Raw genomic sequence first — 27128 nt, 5'->3', positions numbered from 1 at the left:
AACCTTCACTTTGCTTTTAAGAGAAATAAAACTGTTTAATTTGAGATCAGCAAACAGTGCCCAAATCTGCTTATGGAGAAACAAGAACCTCTCTGTGTCCTTTAATTAGGGAGAAATTCTAGAATGATACATTTTCTTTTTCTATCTGTCTCAGAGGATATAAATGACAGAGAGCGGGTGGGTCCCACTGCCCTGACTCTGAAGTAAGCCCAAGAGTGAGCCCATAACACTTCATTTTGGCAGGTGGTCCTGGGTGTGGCTGGACATGATTCATCATTTCTGTTCTAGGTTCTAGATCAAGAGATGAATGTTGGCTGATTCATCACTTTAAGCTTTAATTTGGTAGATGTTCAAAAGTTAAGTGAACCCTTAATGGAAAACGTTAGGGTGTGATGAATCTGTCTCCTCCCTGGACCTTAATGAGGGAATGGCCCAGATCTCTACTGATGAACTCCACTGCGACTCTGGAAGTTTGATGGAAAGCTCGCTTCTCCTCTAGTTGGAACTCAGTTCCTCTGATCTAACTTTTCTGCAGGAATGTGGGTAGTATGGAATGAATTATGTCTTCTTCCAAATTCACATGTTGAAGTCTCAACCAGTACCCCAGAATTGGAGGTATTGTTGAAGCCTGGAAATTGGTTCTTTAAGGAGATTAATAAGTTAAAAGGAGATCTTTAGGGTGGGCCCTAAAACGGGATGACTGGGGTCCTTTTAAGAAGAAGAAATTTGGACACAGACATGTGAACAAACAGAGGGAAGGCCACATGAAGATGTGGGGAGGAGATGGTCATCTTCAGGTCAAGGAGAGAGGCATCAGAAGAAATGAACCTGGGACTTCCAGCATCCAGAACCGTGGGAAAATACACTTTCATAGTTTAAGTCCCCAGTCTGTGGGACTTTGTTAAGGCAGCCCAAACTGACTAATACATTGGGCTTCATGATAATGACATTTCTAGACTACGAAAGAAGTTACACATGTTTTTCTTCACATAACTTTAATACCAATTTTAGCTTAAAATGGGTTTTTCTATAGCAGATTATTCATATCTTTTGTTTGCTTATTTTTTTATAGGTTTATCATCAGATGCAAGTAAGTCCTCTGCATTTTCTTGAAGAGAATTTCACAATTTTGACCCATAATATAATTCTTAATGGCTTTGGGTCATTATTCTGCCTTGGAAGAAATATTCCTATTATCTATAAAATTCATTTAAAGCTAAACAGATCATTGTAGAAACCCACAGTCAGCAACACATTTATAAATAACTTTAGATCAAACAAGCAACACCAGATGTGCTATAGCCCAGGGGTTTGTTTTGTTTTCTTGCTACTGGGGATTGAACCCAGGGGCACTTTACCAATGAGCTGTGCCTAGTCCTTTTTATTTTTTACTTTGGGACAGAGTCTTGCTAAGTTATTGAGATTGGTCTCAACCCTCCTGCCTCAGCCTCCTGAGTCATGAGGAGTATTAGGCATATATCATAATAGCCAGCTTACAGCCCAGTTTTAGTTTAGGACTTGGGTTTTAAATCTCATTTAGTTGAACTCATTTGATTGGGTTACAGAAGAACAAATTAAATGGCTAAGAAGGGTCAAAACTCACTGTGTTCAAGATGCTTAGATCTTACTTGAAGTACATCACATCATTATCAAATGGGCTTTTTTTTTTTTCACCTAATACCAAGAGCCTGATTCTTTCAACAAAAGAGTCACAAGGAGTTGGAATGCAGTGTGTCACCTTTAGAAAGCATGAGGATTCTGTCTCTCCCTTTTTCTTTCTCTGTAAATTCCACTGGACCACAGTAGTGAAATTTCCCAGGGTGGGCATTTTTGGAACAAGGCTATTCATTTGAAAGATTAGAATTATCCAGCTGTAGGCTCGATGTGTCTGAGAAACAGCTTACATAAGGAGGGCCATGGGGTTCCCTTCCTTTTCTACTTCTCTGAAGACATGCAGCCTCTGGCTTCCGAGATTGAGGATTCTGATGTAGCCTTCTAACACAAAATTTACCAGTGGAAACAGCAATAAAGTCAGTTGTTTGGTATTTTACAAACACAACTGTATGAATGAATGATTTTTTAAGCTTTTTTGTTGCGTGTGTGTGTGTGTGTGTGTGTGTGTGTGTTAGTTGCAAGAGTGAAAGTTGTTAGTTTTTCAAAACCACGTCTTTCCAAAATCACATCTTGAGGAAAAAGGCTTTGCCAATTAAGAAGGTGGAGGGGTCTGTGAGAAACCACAGGCACTTTTGTTTCTAGCTATCAACAGAATGGAAAAAAAATTCAACTTACTTATATTCATTTATTTATATGGGTAATGAATAAGTTAAGGAACACTTCATCTCGAACACAGATTGCTTTTATTTTAGCTAAGCTAATGTTTCAGTTCCATATATACTTTTGAATTTCCATCAATGTCAAACACCATTTTTTCCTTTCTTCTTAAAAAAAAAAAGGAGAGAGATTTACAAGCACTTTTACAGCACTCAAGGAAAGTAGGCTGAGGGTTCATAATAATAATTTTCCTTTTAAAAAACATCCATCAAACCAAAATAAAATCCTTTTAATTAACTCCTTCCTGAGTAACTAAAACCTTGGAATGTGCTGAAAGGTCATAATAAATAAGGCAGTCAAAGATCAACTAGCTTAAAATGTATTTTTTAAATTAAACTATGTAAAATGTACAATATATTTCATGAAGTACAAACTATGTTGGGCCCAGGGCCAAAGAAATGTTGTCATGTGTGCCAAAGAAACTGATGGAGTGCCTTGACTTCTAGGACCTAGAGACTGTTTGTTGAGACAAAATAACAAAAAGGCCCTGCAAGTAAATCAGTTGGCACCTTTTGTCATAAAGTTACCAAGATCACTGCTGAAAATACATGCCTTTGGACACACAGGTACAAGTGCCCATGTGAACTTGCAGAAAGAGGAAGGATTTTGTTGAGTGACCAATTGTCCCGATGTTCTGACAACAGCAGAGAAAACTTAGCCAACGCAACTTTATTTCAGATGTGAGATTGCACAGTGTGTAAACTAATCTTCATTATTTAAGTGTAATTCATAGAAACGACTCACAACATATCAGGCAGCAGTCCTTGTACTTGTTTTGAACATGATAGCTGTTTTCCAGGTTGCTTTTTGAAGTATGCCTAATGGTAGGGCCCTGGTCTCTCTGCACAAGACAAAGGATAATTCATTTTCTAAGAACATTTCCTTTATTCACTTCCCTGCTTCAGTTCTCTGAGGCAGAAAGGGGCCCACATGTGGCCACATGCTGGACTTCTTGCCTCTGTGGTCCCTGCCTTCACTGGGTGCCTGTGGGCTGGAGCTGTCTTAATATATCTCATGATAAAGTGGCTTCAGCACCCACTCGGCAGGTTCCAAATGACTTGCTTTATATCTTGGCTCCTGTTCAGTTTTAGTGAAGGAAGAAAGAATTTTAGAGAGACTTGTTGGTTTCTGAAAAGCAGAAAATGTATAGCTTGTGTAAAGCCAGAATCTTATTTACTAATAAGTACTTGCAACTCACTTTGCTCTTGGAGGCAAAATTTGTCACAAGTATTCTTCCTGCTACCACCACCACACCTTGGTTCCTCAGCTAGCTGTACATAATCTACCCAGGAGAACATGTATTTTCAGGTTTTTTTTTAAAACAGTGAAAATACTTCTGAATTTAAGGAATAGATTTCTAATGACTGGGCCAAGACTTCATTAATAGGGAGCAGATAGCGGGGGTGTGGGAAGTGAAAAGGAGGATTATTTTGGGGTGATGGAACTGCTCAGAGTCTACTCAGATCATACTAGGGGCATCCACTTACTCAGAAAGTTGGTCAATCAGTCTCTTACCCAGAAGTCTTGCTGCTTCTCATTTTGACGTCCCTGGTGAGGGCCCTCAGAAACAAACAGATTCCATAAGAAATGAGCCTGTAGTTCTACTGCTGCCTTAACAGAGCTCAGGATCCCTTGTTCCTAAAAACAGGCACCTCTTAAGGGACTAGAAAATGAAAGATACCAGTTTCTGAAAGACCCAACTTGGCCAGGAATGGACTTCCGAGATTATGCACTGTCTGGTCAGGCTTAGAATTCCTGGCATAGGAATCAACACCAGAGGTAAAATGGTTCCTGGGACTTCATTGAAAGCAATGCTGGGGACATGGATGTTCCAGATTAGATGCAAAGCACACACACATGCCATTTTCCTATTGTCACATGACCCTCAGATTTGATCTGTTTGCCTACAGTTCTTCTTAAACAGCAAACAAATCCTTTTCCTTGCTGTGCACCTTGGAGTCTGTCAGAATGGTGCTTGGAAATGGAATGTCTCAACGGAGACACGCACTTTGACCATGCACTTGGCCTTGAAAGGTATTTCAGGTGCTGATTGGTGGGGGATGTGGCATAAGCCAAGTTGTTCTTTCAGAGATAAGCACACTGTTCTTGATGACAGTGTCCCCTGAGATGGGGCAGAGGTGGAATTCTACCCATTTGGGTAGAAACCACTTCACCAGGGACATCTCCCTTTGATGTTCTTTTCTGCCTTACCTTACCCTCTTAGACACCTCTAGAGCAGATTCCCTGATCTCTGAAGTGGTTTTTGTATTTCTGCTGAAATATACAAGTCTGGATGTCTTCTGCCATTGAGGTAATATTTTTACAAGTCATTTTACAAATGATAAGTTATTGGGCTGGGGGATATATTTCTCCCCTTCTCCCATGTACTGGGGGGGTGGGGCTGGGTAGGCTGTTTGGAACAAGACTGCCTTGTGATGGAGCCACCTAGTGTACCTGGGAAAGACTCAAAAGAGCCAAAGAAAAACAGAATAAAATTAAACAAATAAAACCCGCAAAACCGGGCATCTCCCAATGACCCCAACATGTGGGAATGTTTTGTTCTTTTTAATGCACTCAAGCATTAATTTAAGTCCCTTCTGGATTTTTGTTCCTCAAACAAACAGAACAACCTTTCTGGAAAAGGGAGATTCCGCCATGGAGCCACACAGTGCTGGCATCACCTCTTATAAATATCTTCTAGCCACTTTTCATCGTCCTGCTCCTCATCGTCCATGGGCTCCTCGGTTTCCAGCGGGGTGGGGATGAAGAACTGCGGCCTCAGGGCGGGTCTGCTCACGTGAGACTTGAGTCCAAACTTGCGCTTGAGCAGGTGGAACTGCTCCTTGACGTAGTGGTAGAACTGGTACTCGTATCTCATTCGCTGGTAGAGGATCTGCACGGCCTCGGGAGAGGGGACAGTCTTTTTCACGGTCACAGTCATGTTTCCCAGTTTCCTATGCTCTGGAAAAGAACCGGGAGCACGTGAGCACTCGTCCGCGGTGGCTGAAATAAAGGTGAGGGTCTGCATGCCTGCCCAGCGCGGGCGGAGGGAACTGAACGTCCTAGCAAAGAAGGCAAAAGCGGTTCCTGCAGCGTGGGGCAAGACGTCCTCAGGTGTCGGTGTTAATAGCAGTTTTAGTGGACTAACTTCCTTTCCATGGGATAGGAACCATGCAATTGGACCACAACTCAATACTTAACTCTAGGTTATATATATATATATATTTTTAATAGCAAGATCTCTCTGTTTCCCCTCTTCTTGATCCACGAATAAAGGGTTCTGTGCTTTCAGAAAGAGGCACACAGAGCTGTCTCTTTGCTTTCTAATGCTCTTGTTTTATTAAAAAAAATTTAAATGTTAATATAAAGTTTAATTTGATACAGGGTTAATGAGCATCGCATATTTAACAACGTATTTATTAAGAATATAAAAAGCAGATCTTTAAATATATTTCTAATTTGTGGTTTTTGAATGTTTTGATCGAGGCTATATATAGCTGAAATTTTATACTAATTTGGCTTAATTTTTGCTTAATTTTATACTAATGCTTAATAACATGAAACTGTTAGATGTTTAGAAGATAAAATTCTCAGTTTTAAAGTGCATGATCCAGTGGAATTAATTATACTCTGTGTAACTCTCACCAATATTTTCTGAATCCTTTCATCAATCCAAGCAAAACATTTAATCTATTAAACAATAATAACTACGTATAGCTAGTTGTTTCCAAAATCAGATTCACCAGAAAGGACAAACACTTCTCATTTTTGAGGATATTTAAGAAAATTTTCACATTCATTCTAAAGAAGGAATTAAGAAAATTCCTTGGGTGGTAATGGCCTCGTTGAAATAAGGGTACTGCTTTTCAAATGGTCTCTCTGGAAAACTGTAATGCACATCTGGATATGCCAACTCTAGAATTTTTGTTAAAGAACTTGGCATAGACTCTTCTAAAATGGGTTCCTGATGGAACATTTCATCATATCTGTCTTCTTTACAAAAATAAATTCTAGCTAATCTGGAGTGGGCCATGTTCGTGGACCTTAACTATAGGTTATTACTTTGTGAGTTTTTTTTTTTTGTTGTTTTGTTTTCTTTTTGGTACTGGGGATTGAACTTGGGGCCTCACTCACGCTTGGCAAGTGCTCTACCTCTGAGCTACACCCCCAACTCTTTATTATGAAGTTTTAAAATTTTATTTTGAGACAAGTTCTTGCCACATTGCTCAGGCTGGCCTCAAACGTGTTATCCCTCTCCCAAGTAGCTGGGATTACAGACATGCACCACCAACCCTGGTTCCCTTTGTTTTTAAAAGAGATTAACAAGAGCTTAAAAGACAGACGAGGCACAAAGAGTTTAAAGTGAAACACTCAGAAGAAGGAGACAATAATTCCATCATTACAGTCTCCTACAATCCTGTCCTCTCAGAGCACTCTAAATTGGTGAAAGCTGGGCATAGTGGCACATGCCTGTAGTCCCAGGTACTTGGGAGGCTGAGGCAGGGGGATAGTTTATGCTCAGAAATTGGAGGCCAGCCTGGGCAGTATATCAAGGAAAAAAAAAATTGGTTGGGACTTCTTTGTTACGTTATAGCCAAAAAAAAAAAAAAATCCTATGATTAAAAAATGAATTATTGGGGCTGGGGATGTGGCTCAAGCGGTAGCGCGCTCGCCTGGCATGCGTGCGGCCCGGGTTCGATCCTCAGCACCACATACCAACAAAGATGTTGTGTCCGCCGAGAACTAAAAAATAAATATTAAAAATTTAAAAAAAATGAATTATTAGTTATATGGCATAACCTATTCTAAAAAAAATGAATTTCTATTAACTGAATAGTTGAGGGAACAAAGCAAATGGAGAATGAGGGGAGAAAAGAAGAAAAGGAGAAAAGCCATTGTTTGGGGAGAGGGTAATTATTTTCCTCTCTCCATAGAGAAATCCCCCTAGAGGAGCACTGCTCACTCCTGCCCCTGCCCTCCTTCAGTAATAAGCCGGGTGCACGGTGCACAGGGTTGTGCATTTGATGGTGTGCTGGGGAAATGGGGTTGAAATGTTTTCTCCTCTGGGTTGGGTACTTCTACCTGCAGAGATTCACATCCCACTGCAGGGGATGGAAGTCGTGAGATCCTATTACCATGTGCCACACCAAGCTGCCTTCTCCCACCTTGCCTCATTTGGGTCTCCCCCTGTCTGTCTCATAGCGATATTCTCATTAGTTTAGAACCCAGGCAGGGTCACATGTGTGCTGTTTACTAGCTCCTTGCACCCAAAGGCAAGAACACAACACAGGCTGTGACATCCCAACTACTTGTTTTGGAAGCAGGCTGACAGTTTAGCTATCAGCAGCTAGGATTTAACATATTATGTTATACTTGATTTAAGACAATCTGTTGACAAATATTCCTAGTTTATGAAGCCACTGGGAAATAGCTTCTATCAATTTGCATAAAGAAAAGCTGTAATGGAATTTGCAACATTCTATTAATATCCTTAAGAGTAAATTCAGGGTTTAAGGGGACAATGGCACATTCTAGGTGTTGAACTCTTTACTGGTCTAGTTTCATCTGGGAATAGTCTTTAAAAGTCCAGGTAGAGATTCTGGATCCTCCTGGGAACCTGACTGAAGCTCAGGAGCATGGGGAGGACTCGGGGAAGCCCCTATGTAAATATCTTAGGTCCTTATGAATCCGTTAAGAATCTCTGATTTCCAGAAATTAATAAATTGTATTTCCTTCAATAATCTCTCATGCATCTTCTTTACTCCAGTAAGCATTGGCCCCCAGTGTGATGAATGAATGCTGTAGTTAACTATTTTGTATGCCAGTCAGGTACGAAATTATAAACATTGCAACAGCAAAGAAGGAAGCCCTTGGATTTACATCTTATGAAAGGGAAAGCACCTGGGACTTAAGTAGGAAGCCACCCTCGTGAGTTCTAGAGAAGAACCCAAAAGATGAGTGTAGGGAGTCTAGATATTCATAAGGAAGTAATTCAGGTTCTGCTCTACTGCAGGACCTTCAAGTTCTCTCTGTCTTAAGGTTGAATTTGTAATTTCCTAAAAATTATGTACAGCAAGTGTAATCAGATAAATATTCTGACCACAAAGCCATCCAGGAAATATACAACTGAATATTTAACTTAAAGCAAAAATAACTTACTAAGATAACTGGGTTGCTATGCTGGTTTATATAATGGACTGAGTTGACTTGTAGTCAAGGGTTATTAGCTTCAAACCAGAGAGAGTTGGTGCATGGGCAGAACAGGTAGCCAGCACTACCAAAAGGAACATTTTGGGTATAATTAATACATGCTAATAAAAAGCAAATTACACACACACACACACACACACACACACACGGGGCTGTGGCTGTGGCTCAGTGGTAGTACACTTGCCTGGCATGTGTGAGGCACCACTGAGTTCTATTCTCAGCACTGCATATAAATAAAAACAAATGTCTATCAACAACTAAAAAATAAAAAAGCTAAAAAATGTAAAAAAAGTGTATAAAAAGGTTACTGTGTTTTTTAATCACAAGTGAAAAAAGCCAGAACACATTTACATGATGAGTTAACTGATCAAGAAATGACAGTGGTTCCAGCTGAGCCCGATGCGATGGGTGTACTTTTATAATAACAGCTACATTTGGTAAAGACTAAGACGCAGCAAGCACTGAGCTAAGCACCTATACACTTAATCACACTTCAGTCCTCACCCCTTGAGAGAAGAGCCACCTTACTGTTTACAAATAGAGGCTGAGCAAGACTGGCCTGTTCAAGTTCAGGCAGTTAAAAGTTTGTAGAGGTAGGGGTTTTGCATAACCATCAGTTGCTGAGCTTTGGCGGTGTTGTTACTGAAGAGGTCAACAGCCTTATCACTGTTCCTCACATGTCCCTCCACGATGCCACACAGCATAGAGATCAAGAGCTGGGTCTGGCACCTCTTCTTCTTCATATGGACTTAGAGTAGATCTCATGGAAATGGGATGGTGGTGGTGGAGGGAATGGCTAATGTTTTTATACTTTGGAGGAAGAAGAGGGTTGATTAAATAAACAAAAAATGGACTAGACCATCTCTGGGCCCAATAAGAAAGGCCAGTGCCCATGGAGTCCACACTGAGACCCCTCACCATGAGCACCATTGAGAGTCTCTTGGTTTCACCTCAGGGGTGGACACTTTTCCTGGGTTCCTTATTTAGCCTGAACTTTCAACTATGTTTTTCTAGAAGGAAACGTTATTCCAGCCCAGCTGAAATAAAAGCTCAGGATCAACTGAGTTTAGGAAAAGTAGACCTTCTCATGATGCCCAGTATGGCTGTCAAGTCTCTTCCTAGACAGCACAGGCTTGGGAAATCCCACTCCCCTCATATCGCCTGGTTTTACCCACATTTTTATAAGCAAGAGAGAGATTTTAATAAGATTCCTAGAGGCCTTTTCCACCAAACTTTAATTCCATGTGGCCTCACTCCATCTTGCTATTTGATAGTGCTGGTCAGAACAAACACCAGGAGGCTAAGCTCTCTGGTTGCTAGAAAACTACAGAAAGGACAAGACTTTTAAGGTAAGGGGATTTTTAACTTTCTGGCTGAAGAATTTTAGAAGATTCTTTCTTGGGTAGCAAAAGAATGCCAAGTGTATATCAGTTTCCTTAGTCCTCTTTATTCATCTTAGCCCCCTCCCTAAATCCCCTATTTAACATGAGGGACAGTGGCAGCTGGCTAGAGGAATCTTATGACAGCATTTTTTTTTTAAATTAAGCTCCAGTTTTGCATTAATATCCAGTTCTTGTACCAACTGTCCATCCTTCCTGTTTCTTTTCTTCATTGCCAATCTCTCTCTCTCAACTGGGATCTTCTCACCAAAACTCACATGTGCTTCTTAAAAGTCTTGTCTCCAAGCCCCTCCCTCTTTTCTTTGTGGCTCTGAACAAGCCACAATCCTGCTTGTTCGAGAGTTGTCTAAATTGGTTATCACCAATTTTCCAACTTCCACACGGGACTGAACCATCAAAGCCTGCTTTCTCTTCCCTCATGACTCCATTCAAATGACCCCTGCTTCCTTGTTGGTCACTCAGTGGGCCCTCTCCAGGCCTTCCCACGACCTCTCAGCACGACCTTGCAACTCTGCTGGCCTCATGCTTCATCCTGATGCCCTTCCTCCCTGCACATCTGTAACAGCTCTTCCCAGTTGTCCTACCCCTCTGGTGGTGCTTTCCCCTTCTCTCCATTCCCTCCTGTTTGCACGACTGTCCCTTCCATGCCTGGGCTCATCCTAACCTTCCCCTTTCTCCCTGTTACTCCCTAGGAACATCATCCAACCTCTACGCCTTAGTGTTCACACCACTGTGGACAACAAAACTGAAAGTTTACGTGCCATGTCTACAGCTTTACTGACATCTATTTTTCAAAGAGCTGCCAAATTGAACAAGAAGGTTAATGAAGTTGCCAGAGAGTTATGCCATGGGCAGAAAAAGGAGGGCTATGTTGATGAAGCACAGAATCAAGACTCAACCAGTAAACGTGGATTATGGGTTTAGATTATGCTCATTTAGATGCTGTTTTATTTAATATTCTCAATAACTGTGGGGTATCATGACCCCGATTGTGCAGATGGAGAGACAAGTTCTGTGAGATTAAATGACTGTCTCAAGGCCACACAACCAGAAAGGGAGTGACAGAAGGGAATTAGAATCCAGGTTCCCCTTTGTGCTGAGGTTTTCCTTAACTGTAATCACTGGGTCACAACAAGTGGAGCTTCTGCGAGTCCACAGAAAACTATCCCCATGGTAGCAGAAGACCGGAGGGCAGTTTACCTTGTGTAGGACGTAGAGAATTTTAAAAATCCCATTTTGAAGACATATGGTTATGTGTCCTGCTGTACAATAGTCAGTGCTATGGAAAAGTCATTCCACTTCTAAGTGTTCCACATTTTTGGAAAATGCTAGACTTCCCTCCAAACAAAACAAAGCTACGTGAACTATGGAATCAGCCTCTCTCCAGATCACCACAGTGGCAGTTCTAGAGGAAGTTGCTTGGATATTTTGCAGATGGTCTTTATTTCAGCTCCAAATGATTATGCCTTTAAAAATCCACACGTACCCTTAGCATCCTTTGGGAAGCAATGGGGCCCTTTTCCAGTGGGCATAGACTTAGAAGGTAACTTCCAAGAAGTACAGACTGCACCCCATGAGCATCCTCTGAACCCAGCAGAAGCTGAGGTGACTTCAAAGGGGACCTGTCTCTTGGGCCCACTGAGGAACATTTTCAAAGGGACAAATACAGAGCTCCTTCCATTAAAGGTGGGCATGGCAAAAAGGAAGCCCAAGAGTCAACTGGCGGCAATGTGTTGCTTGGCCCATGGGGTGTTTTTTTCTTTTTCTTTTTTTTTTTTTTTTTTTAAGAAATGGACTTAGTTATAAGACTTGGTCCATTTCACATGGAAATATGGATTTCTGGCTTCTTTTAGAGGAACACCACAGGGCTGAATGAATGTGACTGCCCTTGTGAGAGGCAGTGAGCTCCACTTTGTCTCAGACCCCAAATGCCAATTTATTCTTTAATGTTACCTGCCTGGTTCTATAGAAATTTGAGTTTTATGCTTCTTCTTTGAAAGTTTAAAAATTCTTTTCCTAAATCTAGGAAACAAGGGCTTCATATCAAAATTAAGGCCTCAATTAGCACCGCCACCCCCAGTTTGTGCGTCCAATGCCACCTTCCTCTCTACTTTCTGCAGTTCTTAATGAACTGTCCTGCAGCAGGTGCAGGAGTTACAAGTAGTGAATGGGACCTGCCCCACCACAATCATCATCAAATGTTTTTACAGCTTCCTTTGTGTCAAGCACTGTAGATACGCACACATGCATTTAATCTGTACAAAACTCCCAAGGCTGTGAGGTCTTTTATCATCACCATCAACAGTTGTGACACTGGGATTTTAGGAGCTTGCTCAAGTTCACAGAGCTGGCAAGCCAGAGCTTGGGTCTGGAAAGCTTGACTAATGAGCCCAAGTCCTCTGTCCTTCACCTTCCTAAGGTCAAATGGAGCTCCTCGTCTAAGGGGAGGCCTCCCTCACAGGAATCGTACCCACAGGAGCCCAGAGGGTTTGTTTGCTGGAATTATGTTCAGGAGAAACCAGGCCTGATGGGCTTATCTTAAATATTCTGCAGAGAGCTGGATTCTTCTTAACTATTTGATCCTAAAGATTTGCTGTGTGTACAACTCTGAGAGCACTGCACAAGGTGTGTGTGTGTGTGTGTGTGTGTGTGTGTGTGTGTGTGAATACCAAAGAATGGAAAACTTTTGGGATGCCTCTGAGGCACTATCAACCCTTTCAACATTTCCCCTGGATTTGATCCCCACCAGGTTTCATGGAGCAGCTCTCCTAAGGGAGCTCTGACACTGAGAGTGAGCATCAGGGCTGACACCCCATTTGCCTTTGTGTTTCCAGGGTTCAGCATCCAGGGAACCCAGCATCCTCTGGGCATGCTTCCTGAGAGGGCAGAAGGCATCTTGGAAGGCAGAGTGTGTTGTCAGAAGCAGAGAGGGCTTGTCTGTGTCTGTGAACGGAGAGTCAGCCATGTGGGGTCACAGACAGCATCTAATGTGCTTTCTACAAACTTTAGGGACCAGGAATGCTGGGTCCTTAGCAGGAAGCAGTCGGCCCTCACATCTGGGACTCTCTGGCTCTCACTGTTCAGTTTTGCAGTTCTGTTGCTTTTGCAGAGCCATAGTGCTGGCCATGTCATATTTTCTGCCCTGGTCCTTTAATTAATAAACACACTTGGAAAAAAGAAGCTACGGTTTCAGGATGCTTTTGATTTTTCTCTTACTGATCTTTAGGGACTGGCCAAATAATTCCTTTAGTTATGTTGTGGTAATTGCAGAAAATTTCCTCAAACTAGGCACTGGTTTTGAGCTGTGAAATGTTCAGAAGGGGAGGGGAGAACCTCAACCTTTGACCTTTTTATTCTAATACAAAACAGATTGTCCAGACACATCCAGTCAGCCAGAGTCAAGACTGTGTGGGGACAGATTTTTCCAGGCTCTGGGCCCTCCCTGAGGAAGGGGTGGCAGACGCACTATAATTATGGTTCTGAATGGGAATCCAGTTTAATCCCAAATGACACAAGTTTCTGAGGCTGATCACCCAATGCTGGTAGAGAAAATCAAAACCAAAACAAGAATAGAATGAGGCTAATAGGGGGCCGCTCTTTGCATTATCAAAGTTGTCATCTCCTCACCTTCCCCTGATCCTGCCTAACAGAAGAGCACTCCTGATCTGCACAGGGCTCCTTGGTCCATGTGCTTTCACCAAGCTCTGTACAACCCCCACAGCACCCACAGGCACCCAGGCCTGAGAGGTCAGAACATGGGTCAGGGTTGTAAGACCAGTAAGTGACTGTTCCGAGACTAGAAAGGGGCTTTCTAGTCTAGCACCAGTCTAGCACCTTTTTTTGCTACATCACAGGCTGCTAATTTCCAAATTGAGTGGAAATCCATAACCACCCACTTCTCCATGCCTAGTGTGTATTCTGGCACTATGGGGCTCAGTCAAGAAGAAGGGCCCGAGTGTTCTAACTCAAGGGGAATGCTTTGTAAGTTGAGGAGGATCTGGTGGAAAACTTGCCAGCCAGCAAAAATGTTTGCAGAATGAAAGGGACTGTGTCTTTCTCATTTTCATTTCCCTGGTGTCTAGCTTCACGCTGGGCACATAATGACTCTCCATAAATGTTTGCTGATCTGAAACCTGATTTTAAATCCATCGGTAAGACTGGATTAATCCAAAGGGCAACTGTTGGTGTTGACTTGACATTGTCATTTTTGTTAAATTCCTTCCTTAGCTGAGGGTCCTCCCTGAGCAAACCTTCCATTTCTAGGAGTTGAATTTCTTGAGGGGAGGGTGATAGGGCAGGTTTAGCTCCCAGGCTGCTCTGGACAGGGAGTATATTTGCTTTTCTTAGCCACTCTGTTGAAGAACACTATGTTATGGTGACAGATCGCTTACACATACTTAGCAAAGCTCAAGAAATACCATGATAAGGGATGTTTTTCTATGAACATAAATACCTACATAGAAAGATATATGTGGCTGCCACCCAGCAGCTAGTGAATTGGTGCTATGTGTGTAATTCACTGTGGTCCATAACTAAAAAAATCCAAGCATTGTTGGGCCAGAAGATGTCTGTGTGATTGAATTATGCTATATTAATGCTGTTCGGTGACTTAATTTGCCAGCACTTTTAGTACTTTTGAATGTCATTTCTCTATTTTTTTAAACAATTTTTTTAGTTGTAGATGGACACAATACCTTTATTTTATTTATTTATATGTGGTGCTGAGGATTGAACCCAGTGCCTCACATGTGCTAGGCAAGTGCTCCACACCACTGAGCTACAATCCCAGCCCTATTTCTCTATTATTAAAAGAAAAATGTTCTGTTGAGAAGCAAAATACTTATTCAGATCACATCCACTTGCCTTGTGTGCCCAGGGTTTTTCCATGGAGAATATTTAAATGGTGGCTCTTTGGCCAATCTTGAACACTTCCTCATGGAAGATCTTAGGCCAGGCCGCTGGGATTATCCTCAGGAAGCTGGTGTCACAGGGCAAGGACTACACAGTGAAAGTCCTACAGGGCCAGGAAATACTTCTCTGCTCAGCGCCATGCCCCTCCTGCCTGGGCTGCACAGGTCAATGGAATGCACGCAGACTGGTTTGCCAAGGCCTGGGCTCCTCCCAATGTAGTGCCCCACAAACACTGGGACTCTAACCTCTGAATATGCTGATAAATATCACTCACCAGTAATCTAGTTTGTGTGCAAGATGGTGTGGTGACAGGTAGAATGAGCTTCATACAAGCCCAGGCCCTGAATGGACTCTGCTTGACTGCCCGGGATCTGGACAGTTTTGCAAAAGTAGTGATTCTCTCCACCTCTGCAGCACTGACTTTATGTTTGGACTGGTTCATAATCTTCAGTACTCTTAAAAGTTCCTTTAATGTAAATAAAAAGGAAATCACAGATCTGCCCCTTAGAGCCTCCCCTCCCACCTCTCTTCATCTGTCAAACATGCATAATGGAAAAACGATGTTGCCCTGGCTCTGGGCCAGAATAAACAATCTGGAAATACTGTGTAAACCCAGCTGCTGCAGCAGAGGACAGAGGCCCTGTTTTATGACCTCTGAGATGGTTAACCGTATGCAAAACAAGTAAATGTCTCCACTGATTTGCAGTGTATTTTGATGCTGGGCGGGCTTTGGCATTCCTTTTCTGGATCTAAGTGAATGCACACTCCATGCTGACCAGAGCCTCCTTCCCCCAACAATCTGGACTTGTTTTAAACTAGTCCAGCAGAGATCATGTGCAAGAAATGGATACAAGTTTCATAACAACCAGAAGTGGGGCCCAATTTTGCCACCAGGGAAAAAAAAAAGCATCACTCAGAGATGGGCTTCCTTCTTTGGCTTCAGGGGAGCTGAGCTCTGATGGACCCAGAGGCCCTGCTCTTTTTTTTTTTTTTTAACCAACACTCTATCCAATCTCAGGTTATGCTACTTCCAACCCACAGGATAGGTATGCTTTCTTAGTGACAGGTATGAGGAAAGTCGCCGTTAGGTCTGGGGGACTGAAGCATTAGATGACCTGGGAGAAAGCACCAGTGCATGCTCCTCAGGGCCCACAAATGCTCACAGCTTTTGCAGAGCCCAGCACCATGCTGGTTGCCCCCTGAAACCATGTGAACACGATGCTTGTCACAGATAGAGTAAACTCATTTCCTGAATTATGCAGGGAGGCCACACAGTTCAAACACATGAAATACAAGAGCAGGGCAGCCGGGCTCCCCTGCAGCTGCTGGCAGCGGAAATGAATGTGTCACTGTGGCTCCTCGCGATGTGCAGGGCCGACAGGGCCAGCGTTTGATGTGCCACTCAGATGATCGATGGCATGTTACCATCAGCTTCTTGGAGGTATGGCAATTAAGGAAAAGAACAAAAAGCACTTCATGGCTGCCTCCATGCTTAGGGTTGGTAAAGTAAACACAGGGAATTTTTTTTTTTTCCAGTCTTCTTTTCAGATCTGGAAGTATAAATAACTAAAAAATAGTTCAAGATCGCTTTGAATTTCAAGAGAGCCTTTTCTCTATTTAGTCAAGCGAGAGTTACATGATTTACTATTTTTTTTTTTTTCCAAATGCCTGAAACTGCCAGGTTCCTTTGATGAAAGAGAATGAAGGCTTTCTAATGATCCCACTTTGCTTTGGAAACAGGGGCACAAATAAAATGAACCTGGATGAAAAAATATTGGCCTATGTGGGGCAGATCACTGAAGGCCCAAGGAACCCAGGATTCTGGCCCCTTTGGGTTGGAAGACGGCCAGCCACTAACCTGTGAGGGGGCGTGTCCTTTCATTAACACTGTACAGGTGGGCCCTATAACCCCAGCAAACCTTTGAACCTCTGAAAGCTGAAAACACAGGCCTTCACCTTGAAAAGGAGTAGACAATAAGAAGAGGAACAAATATACAGTTTCCAGTAACTTCCTGGGCCACCTGGGAGTTCCCACTTTAATGGGGACAGGAAGGGCCTCTGTCCCAGTGGGGCATCAGAGGAAGGACAAGAAACAGGGATGGAAGGGGGTGGCATTGATGACTGCAGGTGTCTATCTTTTGTAGGGCCAGGTGAACATCTTGCCAGAGAAACTTCATGTGCAGCGAATGACCTGGGGAGCCCAAGGCATATGCAGAGGCATAGGCGGCTGTGGTTCTGACACATTGGTGACCACTCCCCCGCCCCCAGCTGAGGCTGATGCAGGAGACTGCCAACCACACACCACGATCCTGAAGCTTAGAGCTCAGCACATCAGGGCTGGAAAAGGCATCTGAGCTCCTCCTCCTCAGGCCCCCACTTAAAGGGGTCAGCCTTGAGCCTCCTTATTGTCTACCAAGGCGGGTGGCTCTAGCAGTCAGCTTCCCCTGACACCTGGGTTTACTGGGGCAGAGGGCAACTTGCCCCTGTGTCTTTTCTTCCGAAGTTTAGCATCCTGGCCCAAATCATCAAAAATCAGTTAATTTCTTTGAAAATATCTACTACTGTATCTATACGTGCATGCTTTCTCAATATAGCATCTCTTACAACACTCACTAGAGAACTGGAATGGCATTTTATAAAAGAGAGCTTTCTGTTTCCAACAACATGAACAACAGAACAAGACATCTACTTCTGAAAAAACAAATGCACTGGAAGACTTACTAGATTTTATCAGTATTTGCACTTTTGTCAGAAATACATTTTTATTTGAAATTATTATTGGGAATGTATTTTTGATATTTTTTTGTCCTAACATTACTTGCTTTGCAGTTGTACTATGGAGGCCCACATCAGGGCTGGATGAGGACATTCTGATGAAAGGGATTTCTTACATGAACAAAGAAGATCAAGAGAAACATTAACTAGCAGTTCTGTCCAGATTCTCCTGGCACTTCATTAGTATGTACAGGGTCATAAAAAGCCTTTGGGTGGTTTATAAGCTTTTATTTTTAACCTTAGTTCTTAGACAGAAGAGTAATTTACAATTGATTTTTTTCTGGTTATGATGTCTATCTATCTATCTATCTATCTATCTATCTATCTATCCCCAAGTATAATCACATATATATACAAATAGACACGAGCAAATAAATACAGGGTCAAAACCATCTATATATTTTTGGAAAACTCAGAGAAAAGATAAAGAAAATAAAATGACTTTTAATAAAGCCATAATGATCACTATAACAATATAACTCCTTTTAGTCTTATTTTAATTTATGGGCATGAATTGTAAAATACATGCATTGTTTATTTAGTTTTATTGTCTTTTAAAACTCAACTGATCATAAGCATTTTCCAATATCATTGTTTATTCTAAGTCATATTTTGCAATGTGTTTTTATATACTGCATTATATGGATGCCTTAAAAATCATATCACCAGCCAGGTGCGGTGGCACACACGCCTGTAATTCCAGGAGCTTGGGAGGCTGAGACAGGAGATCTTGAGTTCAAAGCCAGCCTCAATAATGGTGAGGTTCTAAGCAACTCAATGAGCCCCTGTCTCTAAATAAAATACAAAATAGGGCTAGGGATGTGGCTCAGTAGTCAAGTGCCCCTGAGTTCAATCCCTGGTACCAAAAAAAAAAAAAAAAAATCATATCACCAGTCTGTTGCTGCTATATAACTGGATTCTTTCTGTTTCTGTGACTCTAAATAATATGAGATACATATGCTTGTTTATTAGCCATCATACCCATTTTTGGGGGGTATTTCCTTACAATAAATGGCAACTTTAGATTCTGAGTGGTGAGTTTTCTTATCATTGCTAAGGTCTTCAATTCTGCCAGCTCTAAGAGATCCAGAAATTTATAGAATGCAATTTTCCTAAATTTTAAGACATTAAGTTTAGTAATACACAAAGACAATATATTACCTAGTTTCACAATGCAACGGGCCTTTTGAAAATCCTATGTCAGTGACTGTGAGAACAGAAAGCATCACTACAGTGTACTTGGTATTGAAGTATCATAGCTCAAAAAATATTCAGAGCACAAGAAATTCTTAGTAAATTACACCACATCATGACTACAATGACAAGGAAAAAATATTTGCTCGTTTGTGGAGTTTACAAAAAGGGAAAAATTAAATTCGGTGAGAGCCCTGTTTGATAAGGAAAATACAGAATTTGGTCTATTGCATTCTTTGTTTTGTTTTAACACTATGTTTATCACAAACATCAACCCTGATGAGTGACCCTATGGTGAGTTCCAAGAGTCAGCAACCTGGATGTTCTCTCCAGAATGTTAAACATGGTGAAATTTTGATAAACCCTTCCAGGCTGTGAATGAAGCAGCTGTTCACAGAGGCTGAACATGGAGATAAGTGAGATATTTAACCTCCCGCCCAGGCATTAAGAAGTTAGGCTAATGAGAGGTGCTACTCAAAATAACCATTCCCAAGTCAGGGAAGTGTGAAATGAAGTTCCAAGGATGCTGTCAATTCTACCAGGAGAGTTTGCAATGCTACTTTCAAATTAAAATGACTTTTCTGGGCAACCTGTAGCACTCTGATAGACCCGGTCTTAGGGAATATAAATGAACACCTGGTTTTCTCCTCCTATCCCTGTGAAATAACAGATTTGCATGCTCTATAAGTCAGCATGAACATTTACAAGACATCCAAATTGTTTTAAGTAAAACTCTAAGAAAGAATGAGTCACAAGTGTAAATTTTCCATGTGTATGGGAGATCAATTTGCTTATTTCACAAAAGTTGGAAATTGACAGGCAAATGCCAATAGATGCCAGGATCATCTGAAGGGAAAATGCCTGGATACCATGGCTGAGACTGTAAAATAAGGGGGTAAAGGTTTGATGTTAACATTTATATACTGTAAAAATGTTATGGATAGAGTAAACTTGCAAATGCAATTCAAGAGGACAAAAATTATTTTGTCTACATATCTTTTGAAAAGTTGGGTTGTAGTATAAAATTTTATTTGGACCTGTAACTTTCTTCTAATGAGAAAAAAATAAACCATTTTCATTTTTCTGACACATGAAAGAACAAAAGCAGGTTGTGGGAGAAGATCATTGACAGGTGTTAGGTGTCAGGTCAATTGCAGGCCATAAGGCAGTCAGGGAAGATTTCTTGAGCTGAAATGTCATGGCCAAGGTAAAGAAAAGCTGAAGAAGACTGTGATGTTAATGGAAGGGAGAGGACAGATGGCCAGGCTACAAGTTCTGATGGGACACAAGCCTTCCCACATAAAAGAAGACTAAAATAAAAATAAACCATCTACCAATGATGGAAAGACCATGCTACAGACTAGAAGCAGCCAAAAAAGAGCTATATGTATGTGTGTGTGTGTGTGTGTGTGTGTGTTTGTGTGTGTGTGTATATATATATATATATATATATATATATATATATATATATATATATATTTAATGTGCTCATAGGTATTACTAGGTTCCACCAGGATTGGTTCACTTCAGAAATCCCTTTAAAGACAGGCAGAGGAGGGGGCAGGAGAAAAGGATAACTTGAATGACATTCAAGGCATTCTTTAAGAATCTGTTCAAAGGATGGAAAATCAAAGATGTTTAAAGGAGAAAAGTCAACAAGTGGAAAAGCTGTAACCCATTACACTTTAGTTTCATTGGGGCATGAAATGAAATTTCATGATGTTCTGCAAACAACTGCATAAAACTGAAATAAGTGAACTGGCATTAAATGCATACTATACTTTTATCTCATTTTGCTATAATAATAGAAACTGGTTCATTAGGTCATGGTCCTTGTTTTCCAATCATGCACAGTTATAGAAACATTTAAAAAATGTCTAATTGCTCCTAGATTATAGCAAAACCATACACAGACATAGACATGCTGTTTGATTTATGACTTTCTGGTAACCTTTACTCTCAAATGGCTTTTACCAAGTGGTTTATTTACTTGGTCCCTGCTGATGTACCCTCCTGGCCAGACTGTCTGCAATGCTCAAAGCCCCAAGTGTAAAGGAATGAACTCCCTCACTAACATATCTCTTCAGTGTTTGTGAGAACTCACACTGAAAAATCTGGAGTCCTGGGTTCAATACTAAAACTGCTCTCCTTCCCGCCATTTCCCTTTAGAGAAAGGAGAACTGAATTGACTATTTGTGATGCACTGGATAATGTGGCAACATTCCATTCCTTGTTATTTCAAGACTTTCCAAGCTCTTTAGCCTGAGATCCTTACTACCCAGTTTCCTCTTCTAGATTATAAAATTGATCTACTAAATGTCACATAAAATAGTAGAGCTCACTGGGCACGGCAACACATACTTGTAATTCTAGCTGTTTGGGAGCCTGAGGCAGGAGTATGGCAAGTTCAAAACCAGCCTCAGCAATTTAGCAAGGCACTTAGCAACTCACTGAGACCCCGCCTCAAAATAAAAAATAAAAAGTGCTGGGGAAGTGGCTCAGTGGTTAAGCACCCCTGGGTTCAATCCATGGTACTGAAAAAAAAAAAAGCAGAGCTCTTTGTAAGAACTGTATGGAGTTACTATTCTTCCCAATAGGTATTGTGCCCTGCCTTGCTCCACCATATAAATGTACGGGTATCTGACATCTCAAGAGATTGTCAAGACAACACTAATCTGTGTATGGTGTCTTCCTTTAGCAATGAGCTCAAGATGATGTGGCTGAACATGCTACCAGGAATGAGCAGGTCCTCACTGTAAATTTTCACAACATTTCTACCAAAAAAAAATTTAAATTCTAATTGAATGCTACCTAATGCAATCACACTCCTTGGGCTTTTACATGTGACAATAAAACAAAAGCCTGACTTCTTGGTTAGAAGAAAAGGTGAGGGAAAGCTCACTGGCTTTTCTTTGGGTAGATTTAATTTCACCTTCCCCTTCTGAACATTTGCCAAACCCTTTGGAACACCAAAAATATTCTGTTTCCTTCCTTCCCTTTCTTCCTACGAAGTCCAAAGCAGCAGGGAGGGAGTTGTTTGGCATGGCAGAGATGGGGTAAGAAAGAGGGAGAGGAATCACTCCACTCTCTAATTTTGCTGCCTGGTGAGGGGTGATGGATGGGTGGCGTGAGAGCCCATCACTCCTGCTCCATCAAGTCCACGATGTATCTCTCAGAGGTCATGGGCAATCCTGTGTCAGTGTTTCTGGCTGTCACAACCAACTCTCCAGAGTGGCAGTACATAGCCCCAATTCTTGCACTTTTTAGAGAAAATGCCTTGAAGGCTTTTGGGGCAACCTGCCCCTCTCTGTGCAGTCGTTGAGGTTGTTAGACTCCATTTTTTGGTTACATTAATGTCTGCAACATAGTTCTTCATATCCACTTAGAATGTTTATGAAGGAATTAGGTCCAGTTCCATGTAACGCCATTAGTTCATCCCCTAACTGGGTAGATTGCCAAGTAACTATTTTTTCCTAATGCATGATAAATACAGATAAAATCAGTTGATATTCAAGCTTATACTTTACAGCCACAAAAAATTAGTAAGTCATTTTCATAACTGTTACAGAATAAACAGATGGCAACATGAACTTGTATTTAGGCATGATAGTAAGATGATAGTAAGAATTCTAAAAAAAAAGAATTCTAGAATATGAATATATAAATTACATATATATTAATTACCAGGGATTGAACCTAGGGGTGCTCAACCACTGAGCCATATATCTGGACCTTTTTAAAATTTTCATTTTATATTTTTTAAATTTTGAGACAGGGTCTTGCTAAGTTGCTGAGGAAACTTTGAACTCGCAATCTTCCTGCCTCAGCCTCCTGAGCTGCTGGGATTACAGGCATGTGCCATTGTACTCAGCTAGAATGCTAGAACTTTAAGGGGAAAAATATGACTCTGAATATTAGCATTGGATGATTTCAAGCTTATTGATATTCATAGTCTTTAATCATATCATCTCAATGATATTCAAAAAGCTTTGTGAAAATTTCAAGAGCCAGCAGTGATTCTTAACAGATGAATAAGACCAAATTATTATTAAATTGAATTTACTAGCTGGGAACCATATTTATTTCTTGTTGGCTATATATTTCAATAAGTAACTTTTAAAATAAATCTTATTGAATGTCAACTCACTATAAATTTAACAGTGAGCACATCATAGAATATTTGTCTAAGTGACTAGAGTAATGACAAAATACTAAAAAGACTTTTAAAAAGTGTTCACTAATCACTGTTTTGTTCTATATGATTAAATCATGTAATCTAAGAATTTTTAAGACTCCAACAGACATTTTCAGCAACTAAACTGGCAAGGTTTCCCATTTTTGCTTTGCTCATTTAGAAAAATAAGCAGTTTCCCTTAGATTGTTTGCTTTTTAAAATTCCATTCCCCGATTCATTAAAAACTTTAACAAAAGCCAAAGCTGGTGACATGACTGTAACAAATGGCTTTACTGTTGACCAGATTGAGTCTTTTGCAAGTTCTTTATCAAAGCAATTTTAGCAATTCTAACTATAAAAATCTTTTTCCCAGAAAAATTAGAAGAAAGTAATAACCCATCAAGAGTATTTCAATGGGGGCTGGGGTTATAGCTCAGTGGAAGAATGCTTGCCTGGCATGTGTGAGGCTCTGGGTTCAATTCTCAGCACTGCATATAAATAAATAAAGTCCATCGACAACTAAAAAATATTTTTAAAAAAAGTATATTAATGAATATCATCATGAAAGAATTACCAAGCTTTCTAGAAACATTCGATTCTTAAGAATTTAGCAGAATACAATTTCCTAGCATTCTACATGTTATTAACTACCCCATCCTCCCCAGATCATCATGTTTTTGATTTTGCTCTTCCCATGGAGCAAGTGGAGAGGTGAAGGGCAGAGATGCGGTGAGTCACCCAGTCCAGGGGGACAAGTGTCACCTCTGCCACTCCAGCTCTGCAGAACTATGGATGCTCTCCAAGTTGGCAGTGTCTTTATCTGTGAGATGGACAAAATTATAGTATCTGCCTCAGACTCTTGTTAATAGGATTAAATGAAATATACATCTAATAGGTCTAACAAAGTTCCTGGGAAACAATAAGTTTCCAGTGAAAATTGTCATAATCAGAATGGAGGGGTTTGTGTTAACTCCAACAATAATAATTACTCTAGGAGGCAATGAAAGAAGGGTTCTCATGCGTGACTGCCTGATAGCAACTACCACAAAAGACTCTGCTAGAACTATTTGCACAAAGGCCAATGCAAACTTACATGGAAAATACTCCTGCCAGGATACTGCCTGGCAACTATCTGTTCAACCCCAGGCTGGAACCACCCTTGCTTTAATCTGGCATCTGGGGATTATTGTTTCAATTATTTGTATAATCCTCCTCATTTCTGCTTTTAAAAAAACTTCCTCTGGCCTCAACCTCTTTCAATTCACTCAATTCACTCAATTCCCAATGATCTGCAAATAAATATCATTATTATTTAGAGAATCTCTCTTTGATTGTTATTTAGGTTGACACTAGAATAACAAATATCATTATTATTATCATCCGGCTCAGAGCATTCCCTTGAAACATCAATATTCTGCCACTAAAGCAGAAAAATACTAATCTTGCCAATTGAAACAGACAAATTTAAGTTTAAATTCAATTGAAACTTGATGGGTAAATGATGATACTTCATGGAATTACAGACATCAAAACTTCTAGGTGTGCTGCTTCTTCAAAAATTTAAAAACTGGCAGTTCAGTGAAAACAAAGATTCATATCCTATGCAGAGTTCATGTGCACTGTGGATAAACTTGATCCACCTACTACTTACTAGTTTTATAAAATACTTCTCGTCTACTAACACTACACAGCCCAAACTTACTTTTTATATGAGTCTTAAAAAGTGTCAGAAATATAGTTTGAATGTTTCATGTATTCTTCTTTCCTTAAAGTTCCTTGGGGGTAGGAAGACCTATCCGTAGATTATCCTGGGTTATTTAATTTGGTCTAAAACAATGCTTTGGTTTTAATTTGGTCTAAACCAACTTTCTTGACAAGCTATTTAACTAAATAATGAAAAATACAAAGAATCGATTTGAGGTTATGAGTCAAAAGACCCGAAGATGCCCATGAACTGGTGTCATCCAACTCACATCCACTCATAGGCCTTTCACAATTCTGCATTGGCCTTCCCATTTTTTTCCAGAATGTTCACTGCCACTTGGTGGAAGCCTATAGGACACACAGAAGGCATGCCTGACTTTCTGTCTTTTCTGGTCACTTGCAGCTCCCACAGGGCTGATGCTGTGTGGCTGCAGGCTGTCTGAACCCTTGAACTCTTGAACACTGGTGTTTCCCCATGAATATGGCTGTGCAACAGCATTACTCTATGTGAAATGAAGATTTCATTGATGATTCAATGAAGCTTTCCTAGCTGCACGTCCTGCTTATGGAATCCATATTCCTGGTCAGTGCTGGTCTGTGGTCCTCCTGCTCACTGGCAGCCTGATCCCATTCCTGAGCCTCTGTGCCAGCTGCAGCCTAGGATGGCTAAATACCTGTGCAGATGCTGACTGGCTCCTTGACTGGCTTTGGTGTGCAGGCCTCTTCCAACACTAACCAGAGTAGAGGAGTTGGGAAGAGATATCCGCAGCCGCAGCCCAGTTCAAATCAAATGGGAGCGTGGGCATACCAATTCCCCTGAGCATTCCATCCTCTCACATCTGTCTGCTTTCAGAATATTAATCACTCACTTTATAAGGACTCAGAATCAATTTGTATTTATCAGGGATCCAAAGAAGTGTCCATAGCTCTTATTTTTATCACTTGATTTTGAAAATACAGGTTATTGAAAAGCATCAGCAAAGCCTAAACTCACTCCTAAGTCAAGCAGGTGTTTACCTCTAGGAAAGGACCCTCATCAGTCATCAGGAAAAGTCAACAGGCAAATGTCATCTAACATTCCTTCAGCATTGTGCTATGGAATGTGGGGGCGGTGGAGCAGAATTTGGACTGTCCACACCTACCCAACCTAATAAATCAATGACCTGCAGATATCACAGCGTGAAGACTTTATTAGGTGCCATCTGTAATCACTCAATTAAAAACAAACACAGTATGCATATTTAAACCTCAGGCCCCGACATAAAAATAGCTGTATTGTTCACATCTGGTTTGGCTAAGCCATGATCCTGGCATTTAGTTTTACTACTATAGGGACTCTTATGAAGGCCAGCATTTCAGCCCTTTGCAGAATTGTGACAATTTGTTCTCAGAATAAGGACAGTTATGCTGCAATGGAAGAAACCTATGAGCTACCTTCACATAATTAAACCATCTTACATATATGCATGGTTGCTCCAAACGGCTAAGCATTCAGATTTGGAAGCCAAGTCCTATTTTTATGATGTTTATAAGATGAAAATGTGTTTATTAAAGAGTTAAGTATAGAATCATAGAATTTTTGTATCTCAGGGCTAGAAACCTACACATATTGTATAAATTCTATATGTACCCAGAAAGGGCTGTGTGTGTTGTGGGTGTGTGCTGTGTGTCTCGGATTTTTCTGCTAACTCTGAACATGTTGAAGTTTCTTAATATGAATTGTTAATTACTTTACTATTGACGGTTGAATTACTCTTTCCTTAGGTTGTACCAATTGCCCTCCCAATAGCGGGCTCCTAAAGTGGCATTTTTTGCATCTTCCTATCAGGGGCTCTCATATTGCTTAGTGATTGTCCATTTAATGAACGATACTAATTCAACAGAAAATGTGGTCTCATTTTAACGTACATTTCTGTTATGGTTTGGGTTTCGATTGCCCTGCAAAGGCCCAGGGTTAGAGGTTCATCCCAGCTTGGTGCTATTGGGAGAGCCAACTGGGAGATCTTTGGGCCATTGGGAGGTATCCTCCAAAGTGATTATGGGACTCTGGTCTCTTCCTCTCTTTTGCTTCCTGGCCATGAAATAAGCCAGGTGTCCTTGCTACATGCTCCTGTCACAATGTGCTATACTCCTACCAGAAGCTCAGGAGCAATGAGTCTGTCCAATCATGGACTGAAACCTCTACAACTGTGAGCTCAAATAACCTTTCTCTCTTTGTAAGTTGATTATATCAGGTATTTGTTATAGTAATTATGAAACTAATGGACACAATTTCCTAGATTAATTATGATGTGGACTTATTTCTTAGTAAGGTTACTTGAATTCTTTTTCTCCAGTTTTTTTCCCCTCAGTGCTTTCTGATGGGTTTAAAACCTCTGCCTTTATTAATAATACAATATCAACCATATATCTAATCACTGCTGCAAATA

At 40.9% G+C, this 27128-nt stretch overlaps 1 protein-coding gene across 1 annotated transcript in view; it reads right to left on the bottom strand.

Annotated features, from left to right (window-relative positions):
• Positions 1-1043: 1043 nt before the first annotated feature.
• The window catches only part of UST (uronyl 2-sulfotransferase), a 281324-nt gene continuing 255239 nt past the window's right edge, over positions 1044-27128 (bottom strand). Inside the window, exon 8 of the mRNA XM_081294806.1 lies at positions 1044-5292. Within this exon, the coding sequence (XP_081150932.1) occupies positions 5009-5292 (284 nt within the window). The 3' untranslated portion in view covers positions 1044-5008. The remainder of the gene's footprint in view (positions 5293-27128) is intronic.

This window comes from Spermophilus citellus (genome assembly GCF_964194105.1).
Source record: "Spermophilus citellus genome assembly, chromosome: 5".
In the NCBI taxonomy this organism is placed as follows: Eukaryota; Metazoa; Chordata; class Mammalia; order Rodentia; family Sciuridae; genus Spermophilus; species Spermophilus citellus.
The sequence above is the reverse complement of the archived record's forward strand: the minus strand, read 5'-3'. Positions and strand labels throughout refer to the sequence as shown.